The sequence below is a fragment of the Megascapheus bottae genome, chromosome 6 (genome assembly GCF_031878675.1).
Source record: "Megascapheus bottae isolate mThoBot1 chromosome 6, mThoBot2.hap1, whole genome shotgun sequence".
Classification (NCBI taxonomy): domain Eukaryota; kingdom Metazoa; phylum Chordata; class Mammalia; order Rodentia; family Geomyidae; genus Megascapheus; species Megascapheus bottae.
In genome coordinates, this window is record NC_143514.1 from 77347236 (window position 1) to 77373668 (window position 26433).

The 26433-nt window shown below is 54.3% G+C and overlaps 2 protein-coding genes and 1 long non-coding RNA gene across 3 annotated transcripts in view; all 3 read right to left on the bottom strand.

Annotated features, from left to right (window-relative positions):
• Nucleotides 1-6498, bottom strand: part of C6H1orf167 (chromosome 6 C1orf167 homolog) — a gene marked incomplete at its 5' end in the record, with an annotated part of 15573 nt that extends 9075 nt beyond the window's left edge. Inside the window, 5 exons of the mRNA XM_090334029.1 lie at nucleotides 337-512; nucleotides 580-650; nucleotides 4674-4881; nucleotides 5229-5272; nucleotides 5383-6498. Of these exons, the coding sequence (XP_090190155.1) occupies nucleotides 337-512; nucleotides 580-650; nucleotides 4674-4881; nucleotides 5229-5272; nucleotides 5383-6498 (1615 nt within the window). The remainder of the gene's footprint in view (nucleotides 1-336; nucleotides 513-579; nucleotides 651-4673; nucleotides 4882-5228; nucleotides 5273-5382) is intronic.
• On the bottom strand, nucleotides 2026-3996 carry LOC150062507 (uncharacterized). Its single transcript, XR_016536012.1, has 3 exons — nucleotides 3872-3996; nucleotides 2583-2698; nucleotides 2026-2186 (listed from the first exon to the last, which is right to left on the bottom strand). It is a non-coding gene; the product is annotated as an uncharacterized LOC150062507 (long non-coding RNA).
• Nucleotides 6499-9398: 2900 nt separating the features above from the next.
• Nucleotides 9399-18016, bottom strand: Agtrap (angiotensin II receptor associated protein). Its single transcript, XM_090335812.1, has 5 exons — nucleotides 17909-18016; nucleotides 13560-13594; nucleotides 12365-12470; nucleotides 11533-11728; nucleotides 9399-10801 (listed from the first exon to the last, which is right to left on the bottom strand). Exons 1-5 carry the CDS (start codon nucleotides 17933-17935, stop codon nucleotides 10683-10685), a joined length of 483 nt encoding a protein of 160 aa, XP_090191938.1. The 5' UTR covers nucleotides 17936-18016; the 3' UTR covers nucleotides 9399-10682.
• Nucleotides 18017-26433: the final 8417 nt, after the last annotated feature.

Below are 26433 nucleotides of genomic sequence, written 5' to 3' on the forward strand. Positions count from 1 at the left end.
AGAGGGGACCCAGTTAGCTGGGGACCCCATGTGTGCTAGGCTGCACCCCCACAGAGGCTGCCACAAGAATCCATGCACCAATGGCTCACACCTATCATCCCAGCTACTCAGGAAGCTGAGATCTGAGGATTATGGTTCAAAGTCAGCCAGGGCAAGAAAGTCTGTGAGACTCTTATCTCCAGTTAATCCTCGGTCCACCGCAAGTGGCGCTGTGGCTCAACGTGGTCAAGTGCTAGCATGGAGCAAAAGAGCTCAGGGACAGTGTCCAGGCCCTGGGGTGGCACCTTGGGGTGCAGAGCTGGGAGCAAAGGGCATGCTCTGACCCCACTCCTTTACCTGCCCTCTGCCAGCAGAGAGCCAGCTGCATCACCCTGGCTCCATCCGAGGCCCGGAGCCATTTCATTTGCAGCCACCGCTGCAGACACAGCCTCAGCATCCTCACCCTGCGGCTGGCCAGGAGCTCCTGGCACTGAGCTCTTCTTCGCATAAACCGATGCCAGGCCCCAAAGCACCTAGAGAGGAAGTTTCCCTGTCTGTGAAATGGTGTGCAGAGAGGTCCTGAGTAGCTACATATGTTACCTGCCCAGGCTCCAGAGGGCCCCAGCAGCTTCCCCTGTGCCGTCCACACCCACCCAGACTCTGCCCAGTTCCTACCCAGAGGCCAGAGACCAGGGTGCTGCATTTCTTTTCTTTCTTTTTTTTTTGGTCAATCCCAGGGCTTGAACTTAGGGCCTGAGCACTGTCCTTGGAAACTTTCTCAAAGCTATAGAATTACCACTTGAGCCACAGCACCATTTCTGGCTTTTTTCTATGTATGTGGTAGTGAGGAATCAAACTCGAGTCTTCATGCATGCTAGGCAAGCACTCTACCACTAGGCTGAACTCCCGGCCCAGGGTGCTGCATTTCTAACCTCACATCGCATCATCACATGCTCCTGTAAGTCCTCCAGCCTCCTGGCTCTTAGGATACAATGGCCCTGAGTGAATAATTTTCCCCCGGCTCCTGCCACCATCTCAAAACCCCTGGACTCCTCCCTGGACCAACAAATGTCCAGCAGGACTCTGTGCTCATGGAGTTTCCTTGTCCTCTCTTTTTTATTGATTTATTACTTTTTTGTCGGTCATGGGACTTGAACTCTGGGCCTGGGTGTTATCCCTGAGCTCTTCAGCTCAAGGCTACCACCCTACCTTGAGCCACAGTGCCACTTTCCATTTTCTGGTGATTAGCTGGAGATAAGAGTCTCACAGACTTTTTAGTGCCCAGGTTGGCTTTGAGCCGAGATCTTCAGATCTCAGCTTCCTGAGTAGCTAAGATTACAGGCATGAGCCACTGTGCCTGGCTCCTCTGTCTTAAGAGACAGGATCAGGGCTATGAGTCTGGCCTAGTGGTAGAGTGCTTCCCTAGCTAGCATGCACGAAGACCTGGATTCGAGTCCTCGGTACCACAGACATAGAAAAAGCCAAAAGTGGAGTCGTGGTTCAAGTGGTAGCTCTAGCCTTAATAAAGCCCAAGGATAGTGCTTAGGCCCTGAGTTCAAGCCCCAGGACTGGCAAAAAAAAAAAAAAAAAAGACAGGGATCATCACTTATCCAGGAAAGTTCCCAACTTAACCTGGAAGCCAGCGCCCAGTGGCTCATATCTGCACATTCAAGTGGCTGAGATCTGAGGATCGTGGTTCAAAGCCAGCCCAGAAAGGAAAAGCTGTGAGATTTGTACCTCCCAGTAACCACCAGAAAACTGGAAGTGGTGCTGTGGCTCAAAGTGGTAGAGGAGCAGCCTTGAGTAAAAGAGGTCAGGGTCAGCACCAAGGCCTTGAATTCAAACCCACGCTTGCTCTGTGTGTTCCCTTGTGAGCCCTGGCTTCCCCTGGGATAGGGCCCCGTGGGAGGCTGAGACAAGCACTGGGGCTATAGCTCCCCGGGGGGCTGTCTCAGGACCTGCTCTGAGGTTGGCACTGACTGGCATCCTTATCCCGGGAGCTGATCCCTCCATGTCCTCCTACCTGCGGAGCCAGGCTCTCTGGGAGTGAGGGACCGCTGCGACTTCAGTAGCACGCAAGCCCCAGGCCTGGGGGGAGCCCCCTGTCCTCTGAGTCCTTGGTGCAGCCCCAGGGGCCTCCGCCAGGGTCCCCTTCTCCTGCTTCTCCCGCCTGGCCTGGTCCTTCTGATAGCACCACAGGAGGAAAGCTGTGGAGGGAGGGAGGAGCGGGAAGGCGAGCAGAGTCCAGGCCCAGAGGGGCCTTGATTCTTGGCCTGCCATTCCCCCTCTCTGGGCACGCTCAGCTCTGGGACTGTGAGCCACACACTCAGGCCTCTGGCCAGAGCGGCATGGCACCCGTGGCCCACAATGCATGGCACGTGTACCTCCCACGCTGTGTGTCCTCAGGCTGACCCTTTAACCCCTCTGGGCCTCAGTTCTCCAGTAACATGGACACCCCTCGGGAGGAAGGTCACCATGATGCTCCAACTGGCATTACCAAAGCGACTCTCTCCACATGTGGATGAGCGCGGGACCTGCTCCCCTCTGCCCTGCCAGTGTGGCTCGGCCCCAACACCCCTTTTCCCAGTGCCCCTCCACCTCACCTGCCAGGTAATGCAGGGCCTGCAAGACCCGGACTTTGCTGTCTCTGACATGTGGTCTCTGCCCAGGCTGCAATGGCACAGACCTGGCCCCCTCCGCAAGCCACCGTGGCCCTGGACTGAGAGGGAAGACACCAGGAACAACCAGCGCCCCTGCTGGTGTGCCCCCCTCCCCCACCCCCATGCCCTCACCTCCCAGCCCCTGGGGCCTCAGGTGCTGGGCCAGGCTTTCCTGCTCTATTCCAGACAATTCATTTTACTCTTCATTATCAAAGGTACAGGGAGGGGAGTAGGGGGAGGTAGGAGTGTGAAGGAGGGAAAGGAAAGGAAGGAATGAAAGAGATAATGAAAGGAAAGAAAAGTTTTGCCTAGTGGTTAAAGTGCTTGCCTAGCATGCATGAAGACCCAGGTTCGATTCCTCGGTACCACATACATAGAAAAAAAGCCAGAAGTGGTGCTGAGGCTCAAGTGGTAGAGCTCTAGCCTTGAGAAAGTCCAAGGACAGTGCTCAGGCCCTGAGCTCAAGCCCAGGACTGGCAAAAAAAAAAAAAAAAAAAAAAAAAAGAAAGAAAGGAAAGAAAAAGGAACAAAAAGAGCCAGGCACGGTGGCCCACGCCTGTAATCCCAGCTACTCAGGAGGCTGAGATCTGAGGATGAAGTTTCAAAGACAGCCCAGGCACCAAAGTCCGTGAGACTCTTATCTCCAATTAACCACCAGAAAACCAAAGTGGCACTGTGGCTCAAGGGGTAGGGCAGTAGCCTTGAGCTGAAGAGCTCAGGGACAATGCCCAGGCCCAGAGTTCAAGCCCCACAATTGACAAAAAAAAGAAATTAATAACAATATTAAAAAGAAAAGGAGAATTAAAAATCTTTATAACCATCATACTGACAGCTGGGCATTGTGTGGCTAAACCATGACATAATTCCTACTGTTTTCTCTCTTTTTGTCAGTCCTGGGGCATGAACTCAGGGTCTAAGCACTGTCCTTGGGTTTTCTCAAGGCTGGAGCTCTACCACTTAAGCCACAGCACCACTTGCAGCTTTTTCTGTGCATGTGGTACCAAGGAATTGAACCCGGGTCTTTGTGCATGCTAGGCGAGCACTCTACCACCAGGCCAAACTCCCAGCCCTCTTATTTAAAATTTTTTTCAATTACAAATAGTACTTCCATGGGCATTTGCCCAAGTCTGTGTTTACATCTGCCTGCCTCATCCTCTTTCTCTGCTGGGGAGGGGTGAGAGACAGTGAGGTGGGGAAGGGGGAGCCAAGCCGTGCTGGTCGCACTGACCAACCTGCTCCTCCGGGTGGCGTCCTCCACTGTCTTTCTCCCCGAGGAGCGGCCTGGGTCCTGGCTCCGGCTTCTCCTGGAAGTAGGGGGTCCTGATGCAGCCTGGGTGGGGGGTGGCTGTAGAACCAGTCGTCTCCACTGGGTCAAAACAGGGGTACAGGGCCTGGGATTACAGTGTGAGCCACCAGGGCCTGCCTGCTGCCTCTAGTAGCATTCCCTACTAGGAATGGCTAAATAAGGGGGAGAGGGGTGACAAACAGCACACCTGGCAGACAAAACTAGTAAAAACAGCACCCTCATTTTTTTTTTTGCCATTGTTGTTTTTCGTTGTTGTGGGGCTATGAACTCAGGGCCTGACCCTAAGCTCTTTTTCTCAAGGTTAGCGCTCCACCATCTTGAGCCAGTGTCACTTCCAGTTTTCTGGTGGTTCACTAGAGACAAGAAACTCATGAACTTTTCCTCTCAGGTTGGCTTTGAACTGTGCTCCTCAGATCTCAGCCTCCTGAGTAGCTAGAATGACAGGCGCGAGCCACAAGCCCCTGGCTTAGCACCTGCTTCTGAGGTAGTGAGTGCTGTGTGGAGTCGTGCTACTGAGCTCTCAGTATTCCTTCATTTCATCTTACAACTGCCATCATCTTAAAGACAGACTGGAGGCAGGGAGAGGTTAAGTCATTTGCCCAGGGTCACACAGTGGAAAAATGGCCAGCTAGGAGGGGTCGCCAGCGGGGCCCTCCTCAGTCGACCAAATTCCTAGACACCCCTGCGCTCCATTTCCTTTCCCCAGGCCCAACCTGAAGATGTCTGACCTCTTGGAAGCTCCGGGCCAGCAGAGCCTTGGTGTATTGCCCCCTCGCCACCTCTAGCTGGGCCTCCCGGAGCCACAGAGTCCATCGGAGGGCCTGGAGACCCTTTTGCAGCAGCTGCCGGTGCCTCAGAGCCTCCGCCATGGCCATTGCCTGCCGCCTCTGGGCCAAGTGCCTCCAGGCTCCAAAATACGTGGGCAGCAGCTGCCAGCTGGGGACATACAGTGGCGGATCAGCGGCTGGCCAGTCCTCTGGTGGGCACACTGCATCCCAGCAATGAGGGTTAATGCCCAGTTACTGACCAGGAGAACCTTCTCCAGAACACCTCCTGAGACACACAGGTCCCAAGGTCTGGGCTGGGCACCGCCAGACCCAACACTGGGAGTGTAGGCCCACATTCACAGCCCTGTCCAGCAGGGGGCAGTGTGGAAAGCATGGCTGTCCCGGGAGCCATAGCTCCAATAGACTTGTCCTCACAGCCCAGGAACTGTCCCTGGAGTGCCCCCTCCCTTCCTGCCCTCCCCACTCCCCCCCAGCCCCCCCCCACCATGGCCTCACCCAGTGGCCTGGAGCTCCTGGACCACAATGCTTTGCGCTTTGCTCTGGGGGAGCAATGTAACAACACTCAGGCCAAAGGGACGGGTGGATCTGAGGCTCCTCCCAGCCTTCAGTACAGAGCCCATAACCCACCCTCACCTCTTGGGACCTCTACCTGCTGGACACTCCTACAGGAGAGGGCTGGGTTGGGTAGGCCGGAAGTGGTTGTCTCCTCCTTCCTGTTGGCCTGCTGCCCCTGGGCCTTCTCTCCTTCCCACTTACGCAGGACTCTCCCAGTGGAAGAAGGGAAGCTGAGCTCCCCTCGTGTGAGACTGGAGGCAACCTTGTGCCTCCTGCCACAGGTAGGCCACTGGGGGTACTTCTGCCCTGGCCCCTGCTCAGAGTCAAGAAAACCATGGGTTACCACTCCTGAGGTGGCCTTGGGGGACCCTGGCTTGCTGGGCACTGGATAGTCCTGGAGTCCAGCCTGGGGTGCTGTCATCTCTGAGGCCCGAGCAGTCCTCCTGGGGCCTCGGGCCTGTTTCTTCTCATCCAGGGAGGTGAAGCCAGGCTGGCAGGGCTGGGGATGGGTGGGGGGTGACCAGCTATAGTCAGGGCCCTGCTGTGCAGGACCTGGAGGCTTCCAGGCCTCCTGGCAACTAAGACTGATGGCTCTGTGCTCCAGCTGCCGCACAGCGGTCAGCAGCTGGTGGAGGGCAGCGGGGGATGGGGCCCTAGCCTGCCTCGGGACAGCCAGGTCTTCTAGTGTGAGGGGCTCCTCCAGGAGCCTGGGGGCCCAGCCCCCCAGCCTGTGCCAGGATGGATCCTCCAGCTGCATCTGCCCATCAAGATGTGTAAAGCCTGTGCTGAGCCTGTTAGAGATAGAGGGAGAGATGGAGGGCGCTGTGCCCAGGGACGCCTGCTGTGCACGGAGGGATGGGGGAGCCCGCTGCCCAGGGCCCTGCTGGAGGTGGAGGCTGGTGGTCGCATGGAGGCCCAGGTTGCTCTGCTGTACAGCTGACTCTCGGGCGCTCCCCACGGGCCTCCTGTGCGCTGTGGGCCTCACGTTGCTCTGCTGCTGGAAGCCTGAAATGTCCCACTGGCCAGTTGAGTCCTTCAGAGCCAGGCCCAGGTGGGGACTCAGGCTGGCCACGTTGGTCTGGACCTGGCGGGGCTCCTGGGACTGAGGGGAATTGGTGGCAGTGGGCCTTCTGTTCTTAACCCAGCTCACAGGCAGCCGCCAGTCATGTCCACAGCCCAGGCTCCTCCGGACAGTCCGCTGGTCTATGGACAGTGGAGATAGTCACAGTGGTCAGCTCTCAGGTGGGACAGCCAGACTCTGGGTAGGAGCCGGCACTGATAGGGGAGATGACAGTGGTGAGGATCGGGGTAGGAGGGGGGCAGATCCAGGTTGGCAGTGAGGCTGGCATGAGGAGAAGAGGTAAGGAGTGTGCGAGGGGGAGATGCCCTCCATGGCTAGCATGAGAAGTGGAGGGACAGGCTGGAGTGGAAGTGAGCCCCAGCCGCCCTAGTCCCCAAGGCTCCCCAACTGCATGCAGAGGGCTGGCAGGGACTGGTAAGGTGGCTGAGGGGTTGTAGGCACAGGGCTGGCTAATACCGAGGGTCATGCATGTGGCTCTTTATCGATCTCAACTGATGCTCAGAGAGGGAAGCTACGTGCTCAGGGCCCCCAGCCAGAACAGTTTAGAGGCAGGACACACATCACAGTTTTGGCTTGTGTCCTTGGGCTGTTTCTGTCCTGAGCTGGATCCATTTTATGTCTTCTTAGAATCTTGACGGGGTTTGAGCAGGGAGTCCCCACCCTTTCCCCCAGCTGGGCCTGGCCAGGGGACCCTGGCTCAGCCTCAGGGGACATCCAGCTCCACTCCTGGTCTCCAGGGACATATGTGTAAGACCCTGGGAGGCAGACAGGTAGAGGGGACTCCATCTCTGCCACCACCACCCAGGCCTCACTAAGCCTCTTGCCTGGCTTTGCAGCAGCCACAGGCCTTGGAGGCACATTCTCCTTGTGGCTGGGGACAGGTCTCAGCTCCATGGGGCAGAGGCAGCTGTGTTCTTGGTTCACATCAGGGTTGGGTCTGCCTTTGTGAGCAGGTGGGCTGGGCTGGGGGATGGCTCAGGGTCACTGAGCTGGCCCTGGGCTCCATCCCCACTGGGGCAGGAGGGCAAGACAAGCTCTGTAGGGGGAGGCCAGGGTGACCAGATCGCATGCATTCCTCAGCTGCCCTGGGTTTGCCCCACACGACTCCTGCCCCTTAGTCTCCTCTCCTTGGTGCACATATTTTGCGCTTTCGCTTGGATCTTCCTTTTCTAATCCCTTCCTCTGTTTCTTTTTTGGAAGTACTAGGATTTGAACTTAGGACACCACACTTGCTAAGCAGAACTTGAACTTGAACTAGTTTTTCAGACCAGCCTTGTGCTGGTCAGTTGAAGACTCTCACATTTTTTTTTCTTCCTTCCTTTCTTTTTTTTTTGTGGGTCATGGTACTTGAACTCAGCTTGGGCGCTGTCCCTGAGCTCTTCAGCTCAAGGCTATCGCCATCGCCCTACCCTTGGGCCAAGCCCCACTTCCCGTTTTCTTGAGGTTAATTAGAGGTAAGAGTCTCCTGTTCTTCCTTTTGTTCCCGGGATGGCTTTGAACCTTGATCTTCAGATCTCAGTAGCTAGTATTACATGCTTGAGCCACCACGCCTGACTCCTTTTTCTTTTTCTTTTTTTACCAGTCTTGGGGCTTGAACTCAGGGCCTGAGCACTGTCTTTGGGCTTTCTCAAGGCTAGAGCTCTACCACTTGAGACAGAGCACCATTTCTGGCTTTTTCTATGTATGTGGTACGGAGGAATTGAACCCGGGCCTTGGTTCATGTTAGACAAGCACTCTACCACTAAGTAGACCAAACTCCGGGCCCCTCACGTGTTTTTCTTTTTTGATTGGTCGTGGGACTTGAACTCTGGGCCTGGATGCTGTCCCTGAGTTCTTCAATTTAAGGCTCTACCACTTGAGCCACAAAGCCACTTCCGGTTTTCTGGTGGTTAATTGGACTTAAGAGTCTCACGGTCTTTAGTGCCCCAGCTGGCTTTGAACCGCAATCCTCAGATCTCAGCTAGGATTGCAGCTGTGGGTCACCAGTGCCAAGTCAGAGACTCACTTCTAGTTAACCTGCAAAGTGCCACAAGTGGAGTTATGGCTCAAGTGGTAAACTGCCAGCTTGGGGAGGCAGGGGGAGGGACCGGGGTGAAGGGACAGAGCTCAGAAGGCCCACTCACGGAGACTAGGCCCTCAAACTGGGGCTCACTGCCCCGCCTGCCTCTTGCCAAAGCTGACTGCAGGCGGCTCAATCCACGGAAGCTTTTCACTCACCCTTGGCCTGGGCTCCTCAGTCCACTTCGCCCTGTCAGCCCCTTCCTCTCCCTGGTCCCCCTGCAGATCATCCCCCACCCCTGCCTACTTAGGAAAAAGACTCCCTCCTCTACCTACCAAAGGAGTTGGAGGCCTATTTCCTGTTCTGTACCTGCCTATGTCCAGACTCCTAGCCGCAGACCGCTAACAACGTGCCGCGCGCAGGCCCCGCCCCGCGCAGGCCCCGCCCCGCGCAGGCCCCGCCCCGCGCAGGCCCCGCCCCGCGCAGGCCCCGCCCCGCGCAGGCCCCGCCCCGCGCAGAGCTCCAGAGAGCTGTCTCTCACCTGGCCTCTCCTGCCAAATGGGAACCTCCTGGAGTTAAGAGGCATTCCTCCTCCTCTGCCACCCCAACAGTTCACCCAGCTCCCTTTGTGGAACGTTGAGTGTCCTTTTTCTTTGTGGGGGAAGGGGGTTACATTTCTCTCCTGACACGACGTCTAGTCTCCTGGAGCCACCCAGGACAGCCCTTAGCCAGTGACTGACAGCCCAGCTCCTGCTTCTCACCTGGGTCTCCTTCTGGGGGAATCTTCCAGAGACAGAGTCCTTTTCTGCTCTGGTGGCAGAGCCAGAGTGGGGGACCCAGGACTCAAGGAGCTGCCTCCACAGTCCACTGCCTGCCTTGACACAGATACCCGTTTCCTTGTTGTTCTCTGCAAGTCTCATCTACTTGCAACAGAAGCACAGACCCAGCAAGCCAGTAGCCAAACATGTTTGTCCCCATTTCCCCCAGCCCATGTCACCACCCCCAGGCCACTGAAATCATGAACTACACCTTGGCTTTCTAGTTTGTACTTTAATGCATTCGTGCACTCCACCCACCACACATGCATACACACAAGGCCTCTGGGGCATTGCTGAGGTTCTAGATAACACCAGCCTTTGCCTGTACATTTCATTTGTTCAGTTGGGGGCAGCAACATTCACATCACAAATGGGCGGGGGCTATGTAACCTCTTGACATCCAGGGCTTTATATATTTCTCAATTTTGGTCACACGGCCTCCCTGGACTCCCCTCACCCAACCAGAGTGGCCTGTATACCTTGTGAATAGGCTTGAGATCTCACCCCCCCCCCACTGGGCCCCATTCCCTCCTTTGGCACCTGGCAGCCACTCAAGCCTTTTTAACTGACAGGGTTAAGAACAGAATAACCACCTCAATCCAGTGAGGGACCTGGACCTGGACCCTAGGATCCCAGCTGCTCTGTGACCTGAACATGGGAGCTGCAGGAGAGACAGCCCCTGACCTTTGCACACCTGCTCACTGCAGACTCCAGGAACAACTGATCCACTTAAGGCCCCTGACACTCAGCACTGAACTGCACAACTAGCTCTGAACAGATGCCGCCCTTCTCTAGAAGACCATGAAGGCACAAAGCTAAGTGGAAAAGCAGGGTCATCTGAGCTGCAGCCAAAATGCCCACACCACACTGCCCCGCAGCAAATCCTCACTGGTCCCCACTTTCTCTAGAGACAGCAGGGCAGGTGACTCAGTCCACTTAGGGTTCAAAGAGACCATCCTAGGAGTGGTGAGGTGGGCCCGGCTGGGAGAGGAGACATGGCTCTGCCACAGAACTGCCTGAGTGTAATGCCAGGGTTCTGAGAGGGGCAGCTGTGGGCTGCAGTGGATCTTGGAGATTGCTTAGATTCTCAGGCACCAAGTGACCAGGCAAATAAGAAGCACAGGGCCCTTGTCCTCATGCCAGGTGGGTCCTGAGGCTCAGTGAGCTCCTGCACAGGGAGGTTTGTGGTGGGGTGATGTGGGTGCAGGGTCATCACTGACCGTTAGAGGCCTGACCTGACCTTGCTCCGGCACAGCTTGGCCAGGGCCTACACAGTGCAGCTATGGAGTGAGAGATGAAGAAAGAGGCTGTAGTTCCAGCCTGGCGACAGTGGGGAACCAAGAAGGGAAGAGGGGCTGGGGGACTCAGGGCCTCTTGCAGCATATGCTCCAGGCAGCTGGAGAGGAGATGGAGGACAGTCCAGCTCAGGAGCAAGAACAGGAGGTCAGGAGCATCCAAAGGTGATGTAGCAGGGCCAGGCCAGGCCCAGGGAGGCTTCAGAACCCTCGGGGGGCAGCCTGGCCCCTGCCCTCAGGGCCTGCAAAGGGATCTGCTGGCACTTCTGTGGAGTCGATTGTCTGGTAGGCACTGCGCTCTGGAGAGGTCCCAAGGTCATCTGGAGGGCAGGGAGGTAGGGAGGGAAAATAGATGAGAAGACTGCTGAGGACTGTCCAGGGCTCACCCCCACCAGAGGCCCTGCTGCGCCTCCTGATGGGCCCAGTGCCACAGCCTTCTTCAAGCTCCCCTCCCAGAGCAAGGGCTCCTAATGACTAGCCTGGCAGAGGCACTGCTCCCAGGGAGTAAGGCCTGGGTGCAAGGCAGAGCAAAAGGCTCCAAGAACCGCCATAACCACTCCATCCCCTCTGCACATGTGAACCACTCTCAAGGGCTGTGCGTTTCTGTTTCCCATTTGTCTCATGGTCATACTGTCCTTGGTTCTCCTCATCCCAGAGCAGGTCTGGAGGGCACTGAGGTCAGTCAGGGCAGGTGGGCCCAGGCCACTCCTGACCTTGTCCAGTACTGCCCTGGTGGGTTCATAGGTTGCCACTGAAAGCCATGAGGGCATGGGACCTCATCAGGACAAATGGGACCAGTGCCGGGGGCGGCAGCCAGCCAGCAGGGGCTGCCGTATCAGAGCTGTCTTTACAGCCCATGCTTGCTGTGCAGGCTAGAGGGGGCCCCAGCATGGCAGGAGGGCAGGGACTGGAGGCAGGTGGAAGGTGGGCGGGGCTGCTCCCAGAGCTGCCTGTGTGGCTTGGGCTGGGGGATCCCACCCCATCCACACCTGTGCTCTGGGATGTACAAGGTGTCACCAAGTATTATCCCAGCTGGCAGGGACAGGCTCACCAGTGTGGAAGGGGAGCATGCCCCCACGCTCGCGGTGCATGTGGTAGAGCAGGCAGCAGGAGAAGGGCTTGAGCAGCAGGCTGAGGATGGCCATGCCGGCGCTGAAGCGGTTGGTGTCCGTGAGTCTGGTCTGCGGGTAGAAGATGCTGATGTGGACGATGTCCAGGAAGATGGTAGCCAGCAAACCTCCCAGAAACTGCAAGAAACACCACCGGCAGTTCATGTGCACTGACACCCCGTCCTGTCCTGGGCTCGTCCCCTCCAGAGGTTTTAGTGTTCACTGGTGGCAGACAGGGAGCCCAGCGAGCAAGATGGTAGAGGAGACTCTGATGGGCGTGGGAGGGTTGAGTCCAACCAACATTCCACCAGAGCCCAGCACCCCTTACTCCAAGTCAACACAGGGTCCAAGACTTGGCTCCAGAACCTCCAACAAGGAAGGACCTCCAGAATCCATCCAGCCCGCTGCACCACCAAGAGAACCCCATCTCAGGGTCCTGAGGCCTGGGCCTGGGTGTGCCAGCTGCCCTGGCACTCACCCAGCCCTGGGCGGAGGTATGTGACAGAAGAATGCCATCTTGGCCGCTTCTCCTAGCCACATCCCTCCAGAGGCAGATCAGGCTTCCCTGGGGAATGGGCAATCCTAGGGCAGGTTTGGAAGTCGAGGCAGGTGAAGCCAGGAAAGCTGTGCAGGAGGTCTGGCTTGGGAAGCTGGATGAGGTGTATTTATGTGCCAGACTTTAGAAAACAGACAATGAGGAAGCAAGGTGAGGGAGGGCACAGGGTGGCCACAGCTTCCCATGCTGCTCCTCCCCAAAGCCAGCTCCTCACTCACCATTCCTATAGCATCGATGGAATCCGGCTGAGCCACGGCCCACACGCCCAGGGCCAGGATGGTGAAGTTGGCCCAGGCATAAGGGCCGGAGAACGCAATGCAGCCCCTGCAGGAAGATGTGACTCCATCAGACAGGAGGCCATCCAGCTGCCCAAGGGTCTCCCTCCCACGACATGGGCTCTGGCTAGCCAATCACATTAATCCGTCCATCTACCCATTTATCCATTTATCTATCCACCCATCTATCCATCCATCCATCCATCTAACTAGAGCCCCTACTAGGGGTTAAATTCAGGGCCTTGTATTCTAGCTTAGATTTTTCTGCTCAAGGCTGGTGCTCTATCACTTGAGCCACACCTCCATTTCTGGCTTTTCCTTGGGTGCCAGTGGCTCATACCTGTAATCCTAGCTAATCAGGAGTTGAGATTTGAGGACCAAGGTTCAAAGCTAACCAGGGAAGTCCATAAAACTCGTATCTCCAATTAATTACCAAAAAGCTGGAAGTGGAACTGTGGCTCAAGTGGTAGAGCACCAGCCTGGAGCAGAAAAACTTAAGCAAGAATGCAAGGCCTTAAATTCAAGACCCCGACTGGCACCAAAAGAAAAAACTGGAGGACTCTTTTGGATCTGCCTTCCTGGGTTGGCCTTCAGCCCAGAATCCTCAGATCTCAGTCTCCCAATGTAGTTAGGATTACAGGTGTGAGCCATAGATGCCCAGCTAGTTCTTAAGTCTAATGACATGTACAAAGCACAACAAAGCAGGTGGCTGCAGAGCACACCAGGGCACAAGTGCAGCTTCAGGAGACACGCCATGGGCTGGCTCAGAAGGCAGGTGCCCGGGACCCCTCCCAGAGTCACTCATGCCCAACTCCAGGAAGAACAGCATTTCCACCAGCTCCATGGCTGGTACCACTCGGCCGTACATATTCATGTGCAGTGCTTCCAGGTTTGCAAGATGTATGGGCTCAATGGTTAGCAGAGAAATCTCCCAGAAACTCTGGAGACACAATGGAAGGCGACAGCAAGGGACAAGCTGCCTCCTGGGGTCCACCTTGGAGCAGGACCAGAGCATCAGCCAGCCACAGTCCCCATCTCACGGGAAAGGAAAGGAGGGGAGAAGGGGGGAAGGGAAGGGAGGGGAGAGACCCAAGGACAGAGGTGACAGAGCCAGAGACCCTGGAATGCCATCACTCACCAGGTGGTCAGCAGCCAGTGAACCAGGAGAATCACCTGTGGTGCAGGAAAGGGGGAGATGTGAATGTGACACTGACCACAGCAGGGGACCCAGGGGCTGGAGTGGGGCTGGAAGGGAGCTGGAGCCTGGAACTCGAATGAGAGTGTGGTGGTGCAATGCTCAGGTGATCTAAGGGCTCTGGAGCTGGGGGTCTGGGGTTCAAGTCCCACTTTTTGATGGTTATATTGGAGATGGAGTCTCAGGAACTTTTTTGCTGGGGTTGGCTTTGAACCTCTATCCTCCCAGTCTCAGCTTCCTCAGTATTATGAGGAATCATGCATGAGTATCAGCCCCTTCTCACTTTTGGTTGCTTTACAAACAAGCCATTTCCATTCCGAATGCTCTGACCTCCCAACTTCTGGCTGCACACAGTAGGTTCTAGAATAGATGGCCCAGACAGTCCTGGCTGATATTTATTTACTGATGGTGGAGATGGAACTAAGGGCCTCACACACGCTCTACCTGTGCTCGACCATTGAGCTGTACCACAGCATACAGGTCCTGGCTTAGGGTGAGGTACAGCAGGAAGCTGACCACCTGATCCTGGGAAGGTCTCCAAGTTAACTGTGGAGGACTCCGCACCAGTGGAAGGGCCTGTGACCCCCCAAGACCAAGCTGGAAGGGAAGACAATGGCCCTAGAAATTCTGCAGATCCATTGCATAAGACACAGGCCACCTTGTAGACACCACTCATGGCTGCTTCACAAGTTATTCCACCACTCCTCTTCAGCTCCCCAAAAGCACACCCAAGCAAGAGTCTCCTGCTTGTTCTCCTAGAGAGCCCCAATGCCCAAGAAAGCTCCAGGGGGAAGTGGAGTCATTTTGTCCTGCCTTTTGTGGTGCCACAGGAGAGGCTGGTGGCTCACTGTGATCAACAAAAAGATGTCCCTAGCCAAGTTCTGGTGGCTCACACCTGTCACCCTGGCTACTCAAGAGGCTGAGAGCTGAGGATCACAGTGGAAGTCCACCCTTGCAAGAAAGACTATTCCCAATGAACCACAGAAAACTGGACACAAAGCTCTGGCTCAAATGGCAGAGTGCTAGTCTTGGGCTAAACAGCTCAGGAGTAGCACCCAAGCCCTGAGTTCAAGCCCCAGGATGGCCATATGAAAAGAAAAGACAAGAAAAGAAAGGAGCTACCATGGGTAGATCTGGGGCTTCTCAGAAAGGAAAGCAAAGGGCCTGGGTGGTCCTGAGGGGCACCAGACCCCTATTCTCAATAAGCCACCCAGTCCAGGCCAGGTGGACCTGCTCTTCCCCAGGTAAGGTCAAAAGTCAAAGCAGCAGAGGGCACAGGGCAGGACCTGGAGGCCCAAGTGCTGGCACCCTGTTCCCCAAAGGCAGTATCTGTCAGGGAGGATACATCTGTCCCAAGGGGGCCTTGATCACCAGGGCAACGAGCACCTGGATGTCCCAGCACCTGTCGGTGAGTAACCACGGATTCCCCAGTAGAGCTGGGCGCCGGGGCTCACACCTGTAATCCTAGTTACTCAGGAGGCTGAGACCTGAGGATGAAGGTTTAAAGCCAGCTTGGGCACAAAAGGATCTGAGACTCTTACCTCCAATTAAGGAAGTAGGGCTTGGCTCAAGGTTAGGGCGGTAGCCTTGAGCTGAAGAGCTCAGGGACAGTGTGCCCAGACCAAATTCAAGCCCCATGACCCATCAAAAACAAAAGAAAACAAACAAAAATTCCCCAGTAGGACCAATGCACCAGCAGCTTCAACCACTGCCAGGGCATTGCCTGCTCCATATCTAAACAGCCTGAACTCTTAACCTTATTGCTAGGCTGCTTTCTGGAGCCACCATCACTTATCACACTAGAAAGTAGAGGCTGTTTTTATTCTCTCATTACTGCGAGGACACAGATACTCAGAGAAGTGGAGATACCCCCTCAAGGTCACACAGCTCAAGAAGTAAAACCCAGCCTTGAATACAAGTCTCTGTGGCCACTGTGCTATCTGGAAGAGCGAGGGATGGGAAGATGGAAATAGAAGGTTTGCCCTGGAGAAGGGAGCACTGAGAAGCCAGGAGGCCAGTCTTCCAAGACTTAAACCCTTTGCTTGGCACTAGAGGACTCAAGCAAGGAGCAAGTAGGACTAGCTGAGATCTCGGAGGAGGAGTGAGACTGTCTGCGCCTTGCATACATAGTCTGTCCCACACAAGCATGTAGTGAATATCACTAATTCTCAATAAAGCCATTTCCTGCTCAGCACTGGGTGAGAGGGTACAAGAAAAAAAAATGTGGTGATCGTTACATGAGACTGTGAGAGACCCCAGAATGCTGAGGTTAGGGTGGGAGCAGACAGGGCTGTGCGTGCCTAAGCTGAAAAGGGAACAAAGGACTCGTAGATCCAAACCTGGCTCCAAGCCTTCCAGGCTGTGTGACTTCCGTAAGTCACCTGACCTTTTAGAGCTGCTATCTGCCCTGTGGGGAACAGGGAGGTGGAGAGACCTATAGAACTCCCAGCAGAGCCTGTCAGGGAGCCAGCCCTACACCAACTAGGCCTTGTGGCCACTGTCAGGAGGCCAGCTTCCCAGACAGTCTTCTGCCCCAGCATGAGTCCTCCTCTCACAGGACTGTACGACCCCGAGGCCAGCCCTTGATGAGCTAGTCACCATGCCATTCCCAGCTCAGGGCCTGATTCAAGACAAGCAGGGGTGGAACTGAGAGACAGGCCTTTGTGCAAAGGGCCTGGGGCAGCAGTTTCCCTGGGTCCGTGGCACAGCAGACCTCAGCCAATACTGAGAGGACAGAGGAGAGGGCATGGGGAGGGGACACAAGCCCTAGGTGGTGTCCCCAGCTCCTGAATACGGCTCACTTTAGTGCCTCAGAGTGGAGTGTTAAAAGCTGGCCTTCAGTCTCCGGCTTCGACAATAGGAGTTCACTACAGAACTCGGAGATGCAGATCACAAATGAGTATGTTCCCTGCACACACTGAGACACACTCCCCAGTAAAATCCTATGATGTAAAATCCCAATGCACTTGTTTCGTGGGTTTCGGGGACACTCTGGCCTCACAGGCCTCTGGTGCACTTGTCTGATTGGTGGACTGGAGATGCGGCACATGGTGGCTCAGGTTAAAGAAAGGACCACCTTTTCATTTTATGAACAGAGATCCAGCCCAGCTCACAGCTGGGAACGCTTATGGAGCCCCATGTCCATAGAAACGCACATAAAGGCTGGGCATTGGTGGCTTATGCCTGTTATCCTAGCTGATCAGGAGGCTGAGATCTGGTTCTAAGCCAGCTCAGGCAGGAAAAGTCCATCAGACTCTTAGCTCTAATTAACTAGCTAAATGCCAGAAGTGGAGATATGACTCAAATGGCAAGAGTGCCAAGCAAACACAAAACCAAAGCACCAAGAACCTCAGGCGCAGAGTTCAAGCCCCAGGACTCCAGTAACGATCTACCAAGTGGGCGCTCTGGTGGAAAAATGAGAGCGTTATCAGTTGGCCCAAACGGCAGCAGTGATTGTCAGAACTTCTGGCTCACGGTGCCTGGACGGGAGAGGGAGTCCTGACCTGCAGCAAAGCTCTGCTGTCCACGGGTCAATTTCTCCCTGGCTAAATGCTGCCCGCAAGTCCGTCCTTTAACCGCCATCTATGGCCCTCCGCGGCCGACCGGGGCCGGCCCGGCCCGAAGCACGCGTGGGGGGAATCCGGACGCGGGCTGCGGTGAGCCAGCCGCCCCTGCCTTCGGGCGCACCGTCTTCTCACCCGCAGGGTCCTGGAGGAAACCGCACCAAGGCCCAAAATGGCCGGTGCCGTCCAAGGTTCACGCCCCTGGGCCTCACAGGTCCGGAGGCCTCGGGCTGCACGCGGGGGTGGGCGGACGGAGGAAGGAGAACGAACCCCGCTCAGGAAGCCAAGACTTGTGAGCCACTTGGGCGGCTCGCGCGCCCCGCTTGCGAAAGCCGGGCGCCGCGTGGGGAAACTCGGGAAGTGTGGGGCCGCCTGGCTTCCTTCGAGAGAGCCGGCACGTCCGGGGGCCCGCGGGGGCCCCGGGGAGGGGTCCGGCCCTGCGCCCCGCCGCCCCCCGCGCCCCCCGCCCCGCGCCCGCGACCCGCGGCGCGCAGGACGCACACCGGGGCCCGCGAGGCCCGCGCGTCCGGGCGGAGGGGGTGCCCCGGCCGGGCGGCCCCGCCGCGGGAGCTGCCCACCCCGCTGGGCCGCCTCCTGGGCCTGCACGGCCGCGGCCCGCGCGCACCTGCTTCCCACCCGGGGTCCTGCGCCCCGCTCCCCGCCGGACCCACCCAGAGCGGGTGCTCCGCCCCCTGCGGCCCGGACGCCCCGCCCCGCGCGCGCGGCCACCTTCAGGTTCACGGCCGGCAGCTCCATCCCGACCCCGGCGGAGGGCACCTGCGCCACGGCCCTGGGGTTCCTGGGCTCCGAACTCGGGGAACCCACTGGCCAGGCCCCGCCCCTCCCGCGGCGTCTCCTCCAATCCCAGCTCGGCTCCGGGCCACGTGAGGCGTCGCGCACGCGCACCTGGCCGCTGCCGCCGGTTGCTAGGAGACGGCGTCCTGCGGTTCGTGCCGGCGGAGCGGCTCCCTTCCCCGCCCCGGCCCGGGCTCTCGACCCCACCCTGGCCCCCGGACCTTCTCTGCGGAACGTCAGGATTTCCGTCCGCGTGGCCGCAAGCAGTGGTCTTCCTGGTGACGCTCAGGTGAGCCTGAGTCCCCGCGCCGCCTCGGCCTCCCGCCCGTGGACTCAGGCCAGGCCGGCCCTGCGCACTCGTGCCGTGCGTTCAGGCGCCGGGGCTCTCGCTTGTAATCCTAGCTACCCTGGTGGCTGAGGTCCGGGGGTCGTGGTTCGAGGCCAGTTAACCCGCAAGAAAGAAATCAAGCGCACCTTGGTGGCTCACACCTGTAATCCCAGCTCTGTGGCGGGAGCAGGGGAGGCTGAAGCGGGAGGGTTGCGAATCGGAGGCCTGCCGGAGCCGATTAACTAAACAGACATCTGTTAATGCAACAGGAACTACTCCAGAGGAGAGTGGAAGCAAGGGACAGTGAGGGCTCCATTCCAAACGAGGACATGGGAGGGCTTACACCCAAAAGAAGACACCCAGGCATTCCGGGAGTTGGGCCTGGTGATAGCATGCTTGCCTAGCATGGACCAAGATCTGGGTTCGATTCCTCCAGAAGGGTGTGGTGGCTCAAGAGGTAGAGCTGTAGCCTTGAGAAAACCCAAGGACAGTGCTCAGGCCCTGAGTTCAAGCCCCAGGACTGGCAAAGAGGAGGAGGAGGAGGAGGAGGAGGAGGAGGAGGAGGAGGAGGAGGAGGAGGCGGCGGCGGCGATGGCATCCAGGCAAAGGGGACTTGTGCCAAATTTAGCAGATTTCTTGCTAAACTCAGTTACTTAGGCTGCACAAGAATAGGAAGACAGAAGGCCAAGTCTCTCTTAGCTGAGAAGAGGACCCCACCACTCCAGAGGCTGAAATAGGAGGCAGAAGAAGCAGGAGAAACCCCTTGAACCCAGGAGTTTAAAGACAAGCCTGAGCAACATAATGAGATCTTTCCCAAAAGGGACTTTGTCACCTCATCTTGGTCCTGTGAAAAATCACCATGGGTGAGACACACTGGCCAAGCCAGTAACATTGCCAGTCAGAAATCCCCTGGAACCTTAGTAATTGCAGAACAGGCAGAAAAGGACTATGTGCCAACAGATTCCAGGAAATCAGGCAGAAAGATACTGTTGCCTAAGAGGATGGACCTCCCCAGCCACATTTCCTCCAAACATCCTCACAGCAGCAGTCTTTTATTCCATTCTGTACATGTAGTACTGCCCATGTATGTGCATGTGTGCTCCTGTGTGCATGTGAACACATATCTACCAGGGTACACATGTGAATTCCTTGTGCCTGAATGCATGTGTGCACATGTGCATGGTGTGTGTGCATGCAAATGTCTCTGCAAGTAAATTCCTGTGTGCACATGTGCATGCTGGTGTGTGTATTGTATGAATAGCTATGTATGTGTATCTGCTGGTGTGTATACTTGTGCAAATACGTGTGTGTGCTGGTGCATTGAATATATGTGCATTGAAATATGTGTGTGAATGCATGTATGAAAAAGTGTATGAATGCCTCTGCATGTGAGTTCATATGTGTGCGTGTGTATAGACATATGCCTGTGTGAATGCCTGTGCATGTGAGTAGTCATGTGTTGTATGTGTGTGCGTGTGGATACATACGAATACCTGAGTGTGTGAATACCTGTATGTTACACCCATGTGTGTATCTGCATGTTTGATTGCACATGTATATGTGTGAATATCTGTGCATGCGTGCACATCATTGTGTATGCATGTGTGTGTTCACACACACTCCTGACTTGAAGCTGCTTGTTCAGGCTGTGTTTTCCAGACCCTGGGCCAGGCCGGGCATCCAGCAGACCTGTGGTTCCTAGAGGCATGATTCTCCCCTGCCTACCATGGCCGGGCCTGGTTTGCCTACAGGTAGTGCCATCTTGCCTTTGTCAGACCGCCCATCTTTCTGTGTAGATGGTGCTAGAATTTCAAAGGAGGCACCTGAAAACTTATCTATCCTGACAGAAGCTCGGGTGCACGCACAGGCTACTTGTGACCTGGCCCTGCTATCCCCAAGGTGTCTACAGCCTGCCCTAAGCTTATCTGGGTGTTTGCTTTCATTCCCATGACTTTCCCGTCTGATTTGGAGCAGCTCTGGACTGCCTCACTCTGCTTACAGGGGCGAAACTTGAGCCTCTGAGCAGCCGCTGTCCCCAAGCAGCTCAGATAAGAGAAGAATGAGGAAGGGCCGAGCAGAAAGTCCTGCAGTGATCTCCCCTGCTTCCTCCCTGAGTGAGCTCTGGGGGCCTGGTGGTCCTGGAGGAGTCACGCGCGTGAGGGAGCTGAGGGAGAGGAGTCCACTAACAACTTCCAGAAGATGCTCAGGCCATGGGAGGCCACGGGGTGGTTCCCAGGACCTTATCAGAAGTGACTCTCTCGGAGAAGGAACTTCCCTTCCCTTCCCTTCCCTTCCCTTTCCTTTCCTTCTTTCACCTCCCCCCGCCCCCCAACTCAGGGCCTAGGTGCTGTCCTTAGCTTTTTGCTCAAGGCCAGCGCTCTACCACTTGAGCCACGGTGCCACTTCTGCCTTTTTCTGTTTGTGTGGTACTTGTTTGGTCTGCTTGGGAGAACAGCCCCTCCCCACTTTTTCCTCCTCTGCCCGGAACCAGTAATCACCTGACTGTCCATCACTTGATGGTGAGTCAGCAAAGAATCCTAGGTTCTGAGGTCACTTCCTCATCTGCTGAGGTCATTTCCCGAACTGCCCTGGCCACGCCTCCCTTGGACAGCCAGAGATTCCCCAGGTTCTGAGGTCACTTCATCCACTGAGGTCCCGCCGCCTGCCCTTTTCTGTATAATAGAAGTCCCCTGTCTTGCCCTCGTTTTTTATTTTGTCCTTCCCCTCTGTCTCTGCATACCTCCATCTTATGTGAGGTTGCAGTTTGCCCTCCCCCCCCACCACAAAGAAAACTTTTCTACCTGAACCATGTGGTGAGTTTCCTTTCGGGCAAACCTTACAGTACTAGGACTCAAACTCAGGGCTTCATGCTTGCTAGACAAGCACTCTAAGCCACTGAGCCACATTCCCAGCCCCTAGAAGTGGGGAACTTTCTAATCATCCACGACACCCCCAGGTGTTTGGACTAATGATGCAAGGAATTCAGAGGCAAGCAGCGTTGGCACAGCTCACAAAGTAGGGAGAAAGGAAGGCAGCAATAGCTTAGCACCTTGTGCCAGGCACAGGAGTTGGGGAGGAAAGCTCAGCAGTCAGTCTTCAGTCCTGGGTATGGATGACCCTTAGTGGGCTTAGGGGTTCCTGGTTTGGAATTGGTCACCTGGTGCTATGTCCAGTGCTCCAGAGTAAACAGGTGACTAGAAAAAGACTGTACCCCGCCAGGAGTTTGGCCTAGTGGTTAAAGTGCTTGCCTAGCATGCATGAAGACCCGGGTTCAATTCCTTGGTACCACACACATAGAAAAAAGCCAGAAGTGGTGCTGAGGCTCAAGTGGTAGAGCTCTAGCCTTGAAAAAGTCCAAGGACAGTGCTCAGGCCCTGAGCTCAAGCCCAGAACTGGCAAAACAAAACAAAACAAAACAAAAAAAGACTGTACCCCATGAGAAGTAAGAAAAACCCAAAGTGAAGGCTAGGACAGTGCCTTAGTAGTAGAGTGCTTGCCTAGCATGCATGAAGCCCTGGGTTCCATTCCTCAGTACCACATACACAGAAAAGACTGGAAGTGGTGCTGTGACTCAAGTGATAGAGTGTTAGCCTTGAGCAAAAGAAGCTCAGGGACAGTGACCAGGCCTGAGTTCAAGCTCCAGGATTGGCAAACACACGTGCATGCACACACACACACACACACACACTATCAAGATCAGTTCATCTTGGAAGACAAAAGTCCCTAATTCATCTCCCAACAGTTTTTTTTTTTCTTGTCAGTTGTGGGGCTTGAACTCAGGGCCAGGGCACTGTCTCTGAGTTGCTTTTGCTCAAGGCTATCACTCTACCACTTTGAGCCACAGCAATACTTCTGATTTTTCTGGTGATTCACTGGTGATAAGAATCTCATGGACTTTCCTGCCCAGGCTGGCTCTGAACCACAGTCCTCAGATCTCAGCTTCCTAAGTAGCTAGGGTTGTAGGTGTGAACCACTGATGCCCAGGTAGGCAGTTTTTATTAGCAGTATGGCATAGTAGGAAAGACAGTGAACTTTGTATGTAATTAGCAATGAATACATACGTTTTCTCACACAAAGAAGACATTCAGTAGAAAATAACTCCAAGCTGAACACAAGCTCTTAAACTGACATCTTGAGTAAATTACTCTCTTTCTTTTTTTTTTTTTTTTGCCAGCCTTGGGCCTTGAACTCAGGGCCTGAGCACTGTCCTTAGGCTTTCTTAAAGCTAGAGCTCTACCACTTGAGCCACAGCACCACTTCTGGCTTTTTTCTGTTCATATGGTACTGAGGAATCAAACCTGGGTCTCTGTGCATGCTAGGCAAGCACTCTATCACTGGGCCAAACTCCCTAGCTACTTACCTTGGTTTAAGAGAAGACTGAAGAACAGGGGTAGGGCACTGTTTTCTTGCGTATGCCTATGCATTCTGCCCAAGTGACCCTTACCACTTAGGCATCTGTGGTACAGTGCCTTTGCACATAGCTAAGGGTGCTTATAGCCTTGCTTAGGAGATCAGTGGTCCCCAGCAGCTTGGACATGTGATCTAACTTGTCAGTTATCCCATTTTGATCATTTTATCCGAGCCTGAGGACAATGGGTCTCGAGTTGGCCTTACACTGAACAGGTGTGGGAACATGGTGTTTTTGTTGTTGTTTTTGGGTTTTTTTTGTATTCTTTGTGGTCACAGATATTTAAAACAAGCCAGGCATCTGGTATCCTGAAACACTATTACTCATCTAGGGCATTGCATCTCATTTAGCATCTAAGAGGGATGGGAAGAGGGAGGATGGAATGCAGGACTAGGCATTCTTGAATCAGTTGATTGGATTCCTTACTGGCCCAGTGATTGCTTAGCCTTAGCTTCTGGACCCAGCTCATTATTACTATTATTCTAACCCATTTTATAATTCCTTCCTCCCTTCCTTCCTCCCTCCCTTCCTTTAATTTTGGTTGGTCATGGGGCTTGAACTTGGGACTTGGTACTGACCCTGAGCTCTTTTGATCAAAGCCAGCTCTCTACCACTTTGAAACACAGTGCTACTTCTGGTTTTATGGTGGTTAATTAGAGATAAGAGCTTCATGGACTTTCCTGCCTGGACTGGCTTCCAATTAGGATTCTCAGATCTCAGCCTCCTGAATAGCTAGGATTACAGACATGAGCCACCAGTGCCTGGCCCATTTTCTAATTTCTCTGTCACTTCACCCTAACCATTCTACTTTAGGATCATGAATATATAATCAGGATTGGGCATCAGATAGATGGAGCCTTTGGCATTGTTGCCATTGGGGCTGCAGCCTTTGGAAATATGACCTTCAATACTCTGTGCTTCTGTTTTCTTCCCTTTCACAAAAGGGTCTTGCTAGGTGACTACGGCTCATGCCTTTACTTCTAGCTGCTTAAGAGGCTAAAATCTAAGGAGCTTGGTTTAAACCCAGCCCAGGCAGAAAAGGTGATAAGAGCCCTGTCTCCAACTAACCACCAAAAAGCCAGTAGAAGTGTGGCTCAAGTGATAGACCAGCCTTGAGAGAAAAAGCCAAATAAGAGCAAGAGGCCCTGAATTCAAGTTCCAGTACACAAAGAACAAAAGAGGGCCTCACATTTGCCATTTACATAAGAGAAAGAGTGCCTCCTGCAGTAAGTCATGGCTGAAGATGGGTGTGTATGAATGCATTCTTTCTCTATGCTGTACTCTACTCTGTGTCTGACTCTGATCCCAGGTCAATATCAAGGACACACAATTCAGGACCACACCTTGCAGAGCTGTATCTGCCAGTCCCCAGGATAGAAGGAACCCAGGTCCCCTGCATCCTGTCTCCCAGGCAACCATGGTACATAGAGAAAAGGGACAGCTCTGCCCTTGGCCTCCCAGTTACCTCCTCCCCTTCCACCTCACCTCAGATCCAGACAGCATGTCCTCACACTGTGAAGTCCCTGAGCCAGGCCTCAGGGCATGAAGGTCCACAGAGGTTTAAAACACATCTGCCTCTGCTGTCACCGAAGGCTCCACCTGGCCAATGGGGAAAGGAGGCCTGAGCTCCACAGCTGGCCAGAGACAACACTGTCCAGGCCAAGGTGCTGTCATGGGTGAGGACAGGAGGAGAGGCAGGGAAGGGTTTCTATGGTTTGCAGTGCTCTGTGTTGAAGGCCTTAAGAGTCAGAACAGAGAAGAAATCCAGCTTCAAGTCTGCATGTAGCTTTAATCCTGCCTGAGTTTCTGCCCTATTAACTGCTGTATATACCAGTCTCACCCAGACTCACCAACACTGGGGCCACATGAATTAACTACAAATCACCCCTCTAGTCCTCTCTCTGTGTGTATACCAGACACACGTAGAGATGTATTAAGATGTTAATAAATATTGAGATATACAAACCTTCTATTGGTTCTGGTTTTGGCTTTGTGCTTTGGTGCTGTTCCTAGGGCTTGAACTCAGGGCCTAGATATTGTCCCTTACCTGTTTCCCTCAAGGATGGTGCTGTACCACTTTTTTTGCTAGCTCATTGGAGATAAAATCTGATAAACCCTTCTGCCCAGGCTGGCTTTCCCCCCCCGCCCCCCCCCCCCCGCGGTCCCAGGGCTTGTACCCAGGACCTGGGCACTGTCCTTGGACACTTTTTGCTCAAGGCTAGTGTTCTGCCATTTGAGCCACAGCACCACTTCCAGCTTTTTCTGAGCATGCAGTACTGGGAGAAATCAAACCCAGGGCTTAGTGCATGCTAGGTAAGCACTCTACCACTAGGCTATGCTCCCGGCCCCCAGGCTAGCTTTGAACCACCCATCCTCAGATCTCAGTCTCCTGACTAGCTGTGATTACGGATGTGAGCCATCTGTACCCTAGTTCTTTGGAGAACTGTGAGCCACTTGACCCCAGTGCCTGGCCCCTGCCTGACCCAGACCCCCTGGGGGCTGTACCCAGGCTGTAGTCACAGACAGCTAGCATCCCTGGATGCTTTTATCTTAACTTTTTTTTTGCACTGTCCTTGGGCTTTCCTCAAGCCTAGTGCTCTACCACTTGAGCCTCAGCACCACTTCCAGCTTCTTTCTATGTATGTGGTACTGAGGAATCGAACCTCGGTCTTTGTGCATGCTAGGCAAGCACTAGGCCAAACTGCCGGCCCTTTAAAAAAATTTTTTTAAACCCTCTTTTATTTAGAGTAATAAACCATCTACATGCAAGGTTTCTACTTTCCCAAGCTAGAAATGGGTTTATTTCCGGAATCATGTAGCTGTATTTACCTTAGTGAACACAAGAAAAGAACATACTGAATTCAGATGGGAATGGGAGAGCCCTTGCCTAAGGCACTTAGCCCTAGATTCAATCCTCAGTACTGAAAAAAAGGAACACACCAAGCACTGGAAAAGACAGGTTAATCACACTGTTCCAGATGGAATCCAGCAGGGTTGCACATGCAAGGCACAACTGAATACTCAGAAGGAAAGAGAGCATTTGTTTTCAAAGCAAATTAGTTTGAAACAGTAAATAAATGGGCACCTTAAGTCAAATGAAGCCCTGAGGCAGTTAGCCTAAGAAAGAAAGTTGTTCTAATACATTGTCTGAAATAAATTTATGAGTAAATCTCAAAGATTTAGTGTGCATAGTATCATTTATAATTACTTCCTCTTTTTTTTTTTTTTGCCAGTCCTGGGCTTTAGCTCAGGGCCTGAGCACTGTCCTTGGACTTTCTCAAGGCTAGAGCTCTACCACTTGAGCCTCAGCACCACTTCTGGCTTTTTTCTATGTCTGTGGTACCGAGGAATCGAACCTGGGTCTTCATGCATGCTAGGCAAGCACTTTAACCACTAGGCCAAACTCCTGGCCCCTTACTTCCTCTTTTCTTAAGGGAAACATGAAATAAATGCAGGAGAAGATGAACCACAATTGGAAGTCAGTCTAGGAGCTCTGACTTCAGGTAACACCAAACAAATCTAAAAACTTATGCTGTTTAATGTAAACCTACCATGAAGTTTTTGGGTACTGCTTTTTAAATAAGCTCAACTAACAATCAACATGCTTGTCTCTCAAAAGCAAACAAACATGCTAAGGAAGTAACAGCCATTTCAAAACCCATAAAGCATGGTATTTTATTTATTTAGCTGTGGTCATGGAGACTCTTCCTATTCCCCACAAAG